The sequence below is a fragment of the Nannizzia gypsea genome, genomic scaffold (assembly GCF_000150975.2).
Source record: "Nannizzia gypsea CBS 118893 supercont1.4 genomic scaffold, whole genome shotgun sequence".
NCBI lineage: Eukaryota > Fungi > Ascomycota > Eurotiomycetes > Onygenales > Arthrodermataceae > Nannizzia > Nannizzia gypsea.
In genome coordinates this window covers 1191469-1203003 of record NW_003345198.1, presented here as the reverse complement: position 1 = coordinate 1203003, position 11535 = coordinate 1191469, and the positions used below count along the sequence as shown (strand labels likewise).

The 11535-nt window shown below is 46.4% G+C and overlaps 3 protein-coding genes across 3 annotated transcripts; 2 read left to right on the top strand and 1 right to left on the bottom strand.

The window, feature by feature from the left end:
- Positions 1-94: 94 nt before the first annotated feature.
- Positions 95-877, top strand: MGYG_05106 (ureidoglycolate hydrolase; the record flags this gene model as incomplete). Its single annotated transcript, XM_003172467.1, has 1 exon — positions 95-877. One exon carries the CDS (start codon positions 95-97, stop codon positions 875-877), a length of 783 nt encoding a protein of 260 aa, XP_003172515.1.
- Positions 878-1140: 263 nt separating this feature from the next.
- MGYG_05105 (DNA mismatch repair protein mutS) lies at positions 1141-4267 on the bottom strand (the record flags this gene model as incomplete). Its single annotated transcript, XM_003172466.1, has 3 exons — positions 1141-2909; positions 2965-3886; positions 3959-4267. 3 exons carry the CDS (start codon positions 4265-4267, stop codon positions 1141-1143), a joined length of 3000 nt encoding a protein of 999 aa, XP_003172514.1.
- A 376-nt stretch (positions 4268-4643) lies between these two features.
- On the top strand, positions 4644-11344 carry MGYG_05104 (pre-mRNA-splicing factor brr2; the record flags this gene model as incomplete). Its single annotated transcript, XM_003172465.1, has 2 exons — positions 4644-10747; positions 10807-11344. 2 exons carry the CDS (start codon positions 4644-4646, stop codon positions 11342-11344), a joined length of 6642 nt encoding a protein of 2213 aa, XP_003172513.1.
- Positions 11345-11535: the final 191 nt, after the last annotated feature.

Here is an 11535-nt window from a genome sequence, read left to right as displayed (position 1 = left end):
AAACATCAACTTAAAGCAAAGTTGAAGCTGCACAGAAATGAGTGCTTGATAGCAGCTCTTTGTACACTCGTTCGATTATACCTATCCTCCTCCTATGGCTCCTGCACTCCTTTTCACACCTACGGTTCGAGTACCGGCTTCGCCTCTTACTCCTAAAAGCTTTAAGCCGTTCGGGACAGCAATCGAAGCACCGTTGCCCGAAACATTGAACGCTCCACCGAGTTCTATCGCCGGCTTCAAGGCTCCTGACTGCACCGCTGAATCCGCAAATCAAGGATCTGCTGTGAAATGGAGCCCGATATCACCTATAACTGATTCGTATGGAACAAGCTCAAAGCAAGGGGAAGCTCGCATGAGCATGTTCTCATGCTTCCCCCGGGAGTTGCGCGCTCCTCTATCTCTATTCCCTTCCTCTTCATCCAAGGGATTTTCAGGACTATGGAACCAGAATCTATCAGGATTATTTGACGTAAAGTTTCTCGAAAGGCATCCATACACTTCACAGTCATTCATACCCTTATCACGGAGTCTAAATCGTGATCATGCCGGGAGGCGAGATAGCATGACCGAAGACGTCTTCTATTTGGTCATTGTTGCTCCGTCTCTAGTAGGCCAGGTGGATTCAGCAACATCAATACGCGATCCTCCAGATCTTAACAATATACAAGCATTTATTGCCAAGCCTGGTCAGGCTGTGACTTATGCAGCTGGATCATGGCACGCTCCTATGGTGGTTATCGGGAGACAGAGGATAGACTTTGTTGTCGTTCAATATGTAAATGGAATTGATCGTGACGATTGTGAGCTCATTGGTTTGGAAGATGGCATTGTTGTGGAGGCTGATGCTCGCTCTTCAAGGGTGGTCGCGAAGCTGTAGTGTCAGGCCGAGCTGCCTACTAACAACATTCTTACACTAATTACATCCTAAGTTTAAGACGGAGGAAATTATTAGTTAATAGATCCATATAACGTATCACTTATATACATTGATATTAAGCAAGTAAAGATAGGAAATTCATGATATTTGGTTAAGTATCGGGTATCAAAGTCTACATTAAACATGGGTTCAGGAGCGGGAAAGACCAAAATGAAAAGAGATAAATCGAAGGGAAGGAGAATTATGAAACAACCAACGCACTATCAAGACGACGAATGGGCCGCTTTACGATAGTCTTCTTCCACTTGATGCCCAAGCTCTGTTTCCATAGCTGGCATTTTTTGAATCACATCTTTGGCAACATCGATCACACTTTGAGGCAAGCCGGCAAGGTGAGCAACCTTTAGTGCATGGGATTGTCGGTTAACACCAGGCCTCAATTTGTGAATGAAGGAGAAACTGCCGGAAGCATCCTCTTTCAGGTCGGTGCAATATCTGCCTAGGTGCTCGAAATCCGCCGTCATGTCCGCCAACGCATGGAAATGAGTCGCAAATAAAGTGCGAGCTTTATTCTCATTATGCAGGTGGTGCAGGCAGGCAAATCCTACTGCAGTTCCGTCTTCCGGGGTGGTTCCTCGGCCAACTTCGTCCATTATTACAAACGAGCGAGGAGTAGCATGTTTTAGTATAGATGCAGTCTCCAGCATTTCAACCATAAAGGTTGATTGGTCGCGAAATAGATCATCGGCTGCTCCGATGCGGCTGAATATCTTGTCCACAAGTCCTATCTCTGCGTACTCGGCGGGAACATAAGAACCCACTTGGGCAAGGATAGTTATTAGAGCGTTTTGTCGAAGGAATGTACTTTTACCAGCCATATTGGGCCCGGTAATAAGTAGAATGCGCTCCTTATCCCCCACGAAGCAGTCGTTGCTGACGAAGTGGCGGCCTTGTTCTTCAACTCCGAGTTTAACTGTTGGATGCCTACCACCAATTATTTTGTGACTTAAACCATTGTTAACAATCGGCCTAACCATCCCTTGCTCCTTGGCCAAGGTTGCAAAGGAACATGCAACGTCAAGTTCGTCCAAAACGCTTGCATTGCGGCGGAGTTTGACGAGGTTCAAAATCACTGCATGCCGTAACCCCTTGAAAATGTGTTGCTCCTCAACTCTGATTTGTTGTTTCATGCTTTCCAATTTAGCACCAAGTTGGGTCCAAGATGGTAAATAAAACGATCGCGTCGATTTCGACGAGGAGACAGTACGTGTTACTCCTAGATCTTCCAGTGACTTCTTCATTGCTTTGGTTCCTTTGATATGGACAATATGACCAAGACCAGGTGTCCATTTTAAACTTAGCTGTGCAGTGTCTAACGCTTTCTGGAGCTTTTTGGTTAGTACAGCCTTCTCGGTGTAAAGGCTTTCAAGAGCATCATGTAGATTTTTTAGGATCTTGCTAGCATTCGGACGCATAATCCAGGCGGTGTCACTGGGGGAGTCAGGCCCACTTGCCCCCTTTGACCCGTCTCCTTTCGAATCTTTGACCCTCTTTGGCATGGCATTGAGGTCTGCGGCTGACCCCTCACTTATTAGGACGTCATGGGCAAGGGCCGAATCATCAGCGGCTGCATCCTCTTCCACACGTTGTTTCTGTAGAAGCATTTCCTCATCAATCGAATCCTGTATCTTCTGTGATAATTCTCCTGGGCCATGCAAGCTGAACCGGTTTAATAATGGTAGGATGCTTATATAACTGCTAAAATCGGCTCCAGCTGTAGTTTTTGATTCTACAGCCGGGAACTTTTGTTCCAATATCGACTTAATTTCCTTTGAAGCATGAATGGCTCGTGAAAGACATATAAGGTCATCTGGTAAGCCCCTTCCGAGTGAGAATTTCTGCACTAGACGTTGGGTATCATAGCTACGTTTCAATAATCTCATGATGTTTTCGCGTAAATCTTCATCTTCTAGGAGAAGAGAAACTAGATCTAGACGCTCATTTATAACACCTAGTGAGGCAGACGGTGCGGCTGTATAGACGCTAAATTAGACAAGATATAGACTTGGTAGAAATAGACAACTTACTCAATCGTTCCCTTAGCAAACGAGCACCGCTGCTTGTTGAAGTTCGCCGTACCGCATGCAGTAGGCTTCCTCTACCAAACCCGTCCCTTGCTGTTTCCAGTATTTCAAGCCCCCTTAGGCAATTACGGTCAATAGACATCGAGTCCTCAACTAATTTTCGGCGTGGTGGCTGAAGTTTCACATCTGTCTCCTTCATCTGTGTCTTGGCATATTCTAGAACCAGGTGACAGGCGGATACCTCCTGTGGAGTGAACATAGAAGCAGCCTCTGAAGTCATCGGGGAATCGAAACTAGAATTCCACTCTGATAATGCTTGGATAGTTTTAGGGCGTTTAAAGTATGTAATCGGCTGGTGTTCCTGGACAACCAATGCCTCTAGCTCTGATCGTAGAGATTCCGCAATACATTGGTCGACTAAGATTTCACGGGCTCCTATTCGTGTGATTGCCGAAGCAAGCATTTGGGGGCTGGTAATCTGGGTTAGAAAATCTCCAGTTGACAAGTCCAGCCACGAGAGGCCAATTATGTCGGATTCAGGAAGGCAATGAAGTTGTCCTCGGGTTGCTTGACCATCTGTGCTGGACTGCAAAGATGTGAGATTGGGATCGACATGTATCGAGAGAAGATAATTGTTTTGATATTGGTCAATAAATTTTTCGTCAATCAATGTGCCTGGGGTTACTATACGAGCAACCCTGCGGTCGAACATTAGTCCACCAGATTTCGCCTTTGCAGCTGCATCATTGGCAAACTCTTCACTAATAGCCACATTTTTCTTCATCTCCTGAACTAAAATCTTGAGAAAGCGGTCCAATTGAAAATAGGGAAAGCCAGCCATTGGAACAGGGCCACCAGCCGTTTTTCTGTATGCCAATTTTAAATTCAACAAACTGGCATACTCTTCAGCTTGATGGAAATAAAGCTACTAATGTAATTAGTCATTGCTATAAAATCCGTGGATCGCATGTTGGACTGAAGCTTAAAAGGGCCTTACCTCATAGAAGTTCCCAACCCTTGTGAGCAGAACACAATTAGGAAACTTTTGCATATTATATTTAGCTCCCTGGATAACTGTGGGATATTGCGGTACATCATCGGTAAATGGAGCCAAGGGTTTATTGGATTCCAGGGGACCTTGAACAAGATCCGACAGTCTTGCCGCCGACTTCGTTTTGGCACCGCGCCATGGTACGATTGGGTTTATGGCCTTAACTTGCAAAAAGCCACGTTTTTCGGTAAGAATGGAGCTTCTAGGGTATATAAATGGCCTTACTATACGTCCTCGAGTGCTTAGAAGCCTCATCGTACGTCCCGATCATGGAGTCACTGGTTTCTTATATTGTAGACTTTTCGATGTCGCGAATTTCTCTTTTTGGCGCGTCTTCTATCACATGACCACGTTAACTCTAGAATTTCTAGGAAGCTTATCGTGCTTATGTAAAATTCGAGCTTTTGACGCGGTTCGACCTGAAATTTGCAAGCTTCGAGAGAAAGATATCAATCACAAACCTCTACCTCCGTCCTTTTTTAATTATTCCCGGGGTTTCTTCTATCGACGGATGGGTTGCAGTTATAAGTCTTTGTTTTCAGGTTGATGCTGTTAGGGTATCGATTCGGCCTCTTAAACGAGTAAAAACGGAGCTTCAAACGGGATTGTTGACCACCGAATTACCCCCAAGATGGCGGACCCCAATAATGTCGCGCAGTACAAGTACTCGGCGATGTCCAACCTGGTTCTCCAGGCGGATCGCCGGTTTGTTACTCGCCGTGCTGATGAGGTTACGGGTGACCCAGAGTCCCTGGCGGGCCGCCTCAGTATCAAGGATATGGGCGTTCACGCCATGCGTCCGGAAATCAAACAGAAGAAAGCATCTGCCCCAAAAGACATTGAGCGCGGAGGGATAAGAGAAGGTGCAGATGTATTGAAGCGGGAACAGCGCAAGAGGAAACGAGGAGAGCAGGCACAACTTCGAGGTGTTGGGATATTGTCCGCCGCAGACGCCCTCATCGAAGGTCTCAAATACCGACCGCGAACGGCTGCAACTCAAGCTACATACGATTTGATATTGACAACAACGGCAAGCCACCTGGGAGATGTACCACATGATGTCATTCGAAGCGCTGCAGATGCCATCTTAGAACTCCTGAAGGACGAGAACATGAAAGATTTCGATAAGAAAAAAGAAGTGGACGATCTTTTAGGTGTTACTATGGGTCCAAAAGAATTCAATGAGTTGGTAAACCTCGGGAAGAAAATAACAGACTACGACGCTCAAGACGAGGATGAAGTGAATGCCGCCGGAGCGGAAGGGGAGGATGGTGCTGAGCTAGATGAACGTCAGGGTGTGGCTGTCGTGTTCGATGAATCCGATGAAGATGAGGATGAAATGCGACCCGACGCAGAAGTTAGAGACGAAGGAGAGAGCAGTGAGGATGAAGACATGTCTGATGAGGGACCCGCCGACGAGGGTGAAGCTGCACGGAATATACCCGAAGATGTGATGGGAATGGGGGACGAAGATATGATCATTGATGCAGGAGCTGGGGCTGCCGCCGGAAAATCCGAAGCCAGCACGAAAATTGTGCCCGCTCGTGAGATTGATGCGTACTGGTTACAAAGACAGATTGGAAATATTTACTCGGATGCCCATATACAACACGAGAAGGCTCAGGAAGCCTTTGCTTTGATGAGCGAACAGTCAGATGATGGCACTCCCAAGCCATTGAGAGACGTTGAAAATGACCTGATGGAACTGTTTGACTATGACCATCCTGAGCTTGTTGGAACTTTGGTCCTCAACCGTGATAGAATTGTTTGGACGACAAAGTGGCGAAGGGAGGCTGAAAATACTGATGCCAGACATCTCATCGAAAACCAGATGATAGAAAGCGGACACCGACTCCTCCTCGATGAACTCATTGGCAAGGCCCAAGGCGCCTCAGAGCGTCCCAGGAAAAAGATGGAAGTTGACTCCATGGATGTCGATACCCCCGTAACCAAAAAAGAGGAAGGGACTGACTTTAAACCAAGGACTATGGTCGGTGGACTTCCTCCATCAAAGGTTATCAACCTTGAGAATTTGGTTTTTGATCAGGGCAACCATCTAATGACCAATCCTAATGTTAAACTCCCCCAAGGCTCCACGAAGCGAACATTCAAGGGCTATGAAGAGATTCATGTTCCTGCACCGAAACCTAGACGTGATGATGACATTCGGAGGATACCAATCACTGAACTTCCGGATTGGTCTCGACCAGGTTTCGGCAACACTGATAAACTGAACTTGATTCAATCGAAATGTTTTCCTACTGCTTTCAATGATGACGGCAACATGCTGATTTGCGCGCCCACTGGGTCCGGTAAAACCAACGTCGCCATGCTTACGATGCTTCGTGAAATTGGTAAAAACCGAAACCCGGAAACTGGTGAAATTATGCTTGACGACTTCAAAATCATTTACATAGCTCCATTGAAAGCTTTGGTCCAGGAGCAAGTAGGAAACTTTGGAAAGCGTCTTCAACATTATGGCATCAAAGTTTCCGAGCTCACCGGTGACCGTCAGTTAACCAAACAGCAGATAGCAGATACCCAGCTCATTGTTACAACTCCAGAAAAGTGGGATATCATAACAAGAAAAGCAACCGATACAAGCTATACTCGCTTAGTTAGGCTCGTTATCATCGATGAAATTCATCTACTTCACGATGAACGTGGTCCTGTGCTGGAAAGTATAGTCAGCCGAACGATACGAAAGACAGAGCAGACCGGAGAGCCCGTCAGATTAGTTGGACTTAGTGCGACTCTTCCCAACTATCGTGATGTGGGCAGTTTCCTACGCGTTGACCCTATCCACGGCTTGTTTCATTTCGATGGCACTTTTAGGCCATGCCCATTGAAACAAGAATTTATTGGTGTTACAGACAAAAAGGCAATTAAGCAGTTGAAAACAATGAACGATATCTGCTACACCAAAGTCCTTGATCAAGTGGGCGCCAACAAAAATCAAATGCTGATATTCGTCCATTCACGGAAGGAAACTCTCAAAACAGCAAGGTATATCAGAGACAAGGCAGTTGAGACGGAAACGATTGGCCAGATTTTAAGAAGTGATGCGGCCAGCCGTGCTATCTTAGCTGAAGAGGCTGATTCAGTGAATGATCCTGGACTGAGAGACCTGATGCCTTACGGATTTGGAATCCATCATGCTGGAATGAGCAAAGCGGATCGAACGTCTGTTGAAGATCTGTTTGCAGACGGTAGTTTGCAAGTCCTTGTCTGCACTGCTACACTTGCGTGGGGTGTCAATTTGCCCGCACATTGTGTTATCATTAAGGGAACCCAAGTATACTCTCCCGAGAAAGGCAGTTGGGTTGAGCTTAGCCCTCAAGATGTCCTTCAGATGCTTGGGCGAGCAGGTCGACCTCAGTACGATTCATTTGGTGAAGGCATCATAATCACCACGCAGGGCGAACTTCAGTATTACCTTTCACTACTCAACCAACAGCTACCCATTGAAAGTCAGCTTATGAGTAAACTTGCCGATAACCTCAACGCCGAGATTGTCCTCGGAAATGTACGATCTCGTGAAGAAGGCATGGAATGGCTAGGTTACACCTATTTATTCGTCAGAATGCTTCGTTCTCCTGGACTTTATAGCATTGGCGCCGATTATGAACATGACACCTCCCTTGAGCAGCGCCGTGTAGATCTTATCCACTCTGCGGCAATGATATTGGAGAAATCAAACCTCGTCAAATACGATAGAAAAACCGGCAAACTCCAGGCCACAGAGCTCGGACGCATCGCGTCTCACTATTATATTTCCCACAGCTCAATGCTAACGTACAACCACCATCTACAGCCCATGATTTCTACCATTGACTTATTCCGCATTTTCTCTCTGAGCGAGGAATTCAAGTATATTCCTGTTCGACAAGACGAGAAATTGGAGTTAGCAAAGTTGTTAAGCAGAGTCCCTATTCCTGTGAAGGAGAGCATCGAGGAACCTCACGCTAAAATTAATGTGCTGCTTCAGGCTTTTATTTCACGCCTAAAGCTAGACGGACTCGCCTTGATGGCTGATATGGTGTATGTCACCCAATCTGCTGGTCGAATCCTGCGTGCCATCTTCGAGATTACTCTTCGAAAGGGTTGGTCATCTGTTGCAAAAACAGCTTTGGATCTCTGCAAGATGGCTGAAAAGCGAATGTGGCCAACCATGACTCCACTCCGCCAATTTCCAAGCTGCCCTAGAGATATTATGCAGAAGGCTGAACGAATTGACGTCCCGTGGTCCAGTTACTTCGACCTAGACCCGCCACGAATGGGTGAGCTTCTAGGTATCCCTAAAGCTGGACGTATCGTATGTGACCTTGTCTCAAAGTTCCCCCGACTTGAACTGCAGGCGCAGGTACAGCCAATGACTCGCTCGATGCTCCGCGTTGAGTTGACCATCACACCTAATTTCACCTGGGACGATTCGCTGCATGGAAATGCAGAGTCATTCTGGATTATTGTCGAGGATTGTGACGGAGAAGACATTCTTTTCTATGACCAGTTTATCCTGAGGAAAGAATATGCAATCTCGGAGATGAACGAACATCTGGTTGAATTTACTGTTCCAATCACTGAACCTATGCCACCCAACTATTTCATCACCTTGCTTTCTGATCGGTGGACACATTCAGAAACCAAGGTTGCCGTTGCTTTCCAAAAGTTGATTCTTCCCGAAAAGTTCCCACCCCATACTCCACTCTTGGATATGCAGCCTGTTCCCGTCAAAGCTTTGAGGCGAGCAGATTACCAAGGCCTATATCCCAACTGGGAGAAATTCAATAAAGTCCAGACCCAAGTATTCAAGGCACTATTTGATTCTGACGACAACGTGTTCGTTGGTGCCCCTGTTGGGAGCGGAAAGACAGTATGTGCCGAATTCGCTATTCTTAGGCATTGGTCTAAGGAAGATTCAAGAAAGGCAGTATATATCGCTCCGTTCCAGGAACTTGTGGATCAGAGACTTGCTGATTGGACCGCTCGCTTGGCTAATGTTGCCGGCGGTAAGTCAATCCAGAAGCTTACCGGGGAGACTACCGCCGACCTCAAGATCCTCGATCGAGCAGATCTCGTCCTTGCAACACCTATGCAATGGGACGTCATCTCTCGACAGTGGCAGAGGCGCAAGAATGTGCAAGCTGTCGAGCTCTTCGTTGCGGATGACCTCAACATTCTTGGAGGACAAGGGGGCTATGTATATGAAGTCATCGTGTCACGAATGCATTACATATCTCTTCAGACCGAACAAGAACTGCGGATAGTCGGGCTTAGCGTTCCATTAGCAAATGCTCGTGATATTGGAGAATGGCTTGGAGCAAAAAAGCATACCATTTTCAACTTCAGCCCTCATGTCCGACCAGTTCCCCTGGAGTTGCATATTCAATCTTTTACGATACCCCATTTCCCATCCCTTATGCTCGCCATGGCCAAACCTGCGTACTTATCCATTCTGCAACTTTCACCCGACAAGCCTGCACTGATATTCGTACCCAGTCGCAAACAAGCTCGATCGAGTGCTCTGGATATTTTCACTGCCTGCGTCGCTAGTGACAATGAAGACCGATTTCTGCACGCTGATATTGATGAGATAGCGCCTCTACTCGACCGGATCGAGGAGAGAGCATTGGCTGAATCGATATCTCATGGCATTGGTTATTACCACGAGGCCTTGAGCACAGGCGATAAACGAATTGTTTCACATCTCTACAAGATCGGTGCTCTTCAAGTTATGCTTGCTTCTCGGGATGTATGCTGGGAACTTGACCTTACGGCACATCTCGTCATCATCATGGGAACGCAATCATTTGATGGACGGGAACACCGATATCTCGACTACCCAATTAGCGAGATTCTCCAGATGTTTGGAAAAGCCACGCGGCCTCGTGAGGATAGAATTGGCAAAGGTGTCCTAATGGTCCCTGCCGTAAAGCGTGAATATTATAAAAAATTCCTCAATGAGGCGCTACCGATGGAAAGTCATCTTCAACTGTATCTTCATGATGCATTTGTGACGGAAATCAGCACGAAAACGATCACATCTACCCAAGACGCTGTTGACTGGATGACTTACTCGTATTTCTACAGACGACTTCTTGCCAACCCGAGCTATTACGGCCTTACTGATGTTAGCCACGAGGGACTGAGCACTTTCTTATCAGAACTTGTTGAAAACACACTCAAGGAGTTGGCTGAAGCACAGATTGTTGACATGGACGAAGATGAAAATATTTCTCCTCTGAATGCTGCCATGATTGGTGCCTACTATAACATCTCCTTTATCACTATGCAGACCTTCCTTCTTTCGCTCTCGCCTAGGACCAAGCTTAAGGGCATGCTTGAAATTGTCACTTCTGCCACAGAATTTGAGTCTATTCAAGTACGACGTCATGAAGATTACATTCTTCGCCGAGTTTACGACCGAGTACCTGTCAAAATGGCCGAGCCTGCCTTCGACTCTCCACATTTCAAAGCCTTTGTTCTCCTCCAAGCTCATTTTTCACGTCTCCAACTACCAATTGACCTTGCAAAGGACCAGGAAATTATTGTGGGCAAGATCCTTAACCTCCTCAGTGCCTGTGTCGATGTTCTCTCGTCCAAGGGCCATCTGAACGCCATGAACGCTATGGAAATGTCGCAGATGGTTGTCCAATCTATGTGGGACAGGGATAGTCCGCTAATGCAGATTCCCCACTTTGGTCCAAACGCAGTTAAAGCTGCCAACGAGTTCAAGTATGTCCCATTTAATTTGTCGCATGTTGGAATTTGTAGAATGCTAACGATTATACTAGGATTCGTGACATCTTTGAGTTTATGGAGGCTATGGATCCATCGGAGAACAAGGACTACAGCACCCTTGTTAAGCGTCTCGGCCTTGATAATAAACAGCTCGCTCAGGCCGCTGCTTTTACCAACAACAAATACCCGAACCTGGACCTTGACTTTACTGTGCTCGACCCAGAGGAGATCACTGCCGGTGAACCTGCATATCTCAAAGTGAAGATTGAGCGTGAGCTAGACGAAGATGAGGAGCCAGATACCACGGTCTCCGCTCCATTCTATCCTGCAAAGAAAATGGAGAATTGGTGGCTTGTGGTTGGTGAGGAGAAAACGAACAGTTTACTCTCGCTCAAGAGGGTAACTGTTGGACGGAAGCTGGAGATGAAGCTAGAATACGTCGTACCCAGCCCTGGAGAGCATGAGTTGACCCTCTATATCATGAGTGACAGTTATGTAGGAGTGGACCAAGACCCTACCTTCAAGATAACAGCTGCCGAGGGTATGGATGAGGATGAAGACGAAGACGAAGATGAGGAAGACGAAGAGTAGATGTGCGATAAATCTGCTGCATTTTATCTCTCCTTCTCGAGGTGTTGGTTTTTTGGCATTCATTTCAAAAACTCATGCATGTATGTATAACTGATTGCAATATAATTCTTTCTCCCTGTTTGTCTCGTCTCCTACCAAATCGAATCTATCAATTTGTCTACCCAAAAAGCAAATTGATGTCCAACTTTTGG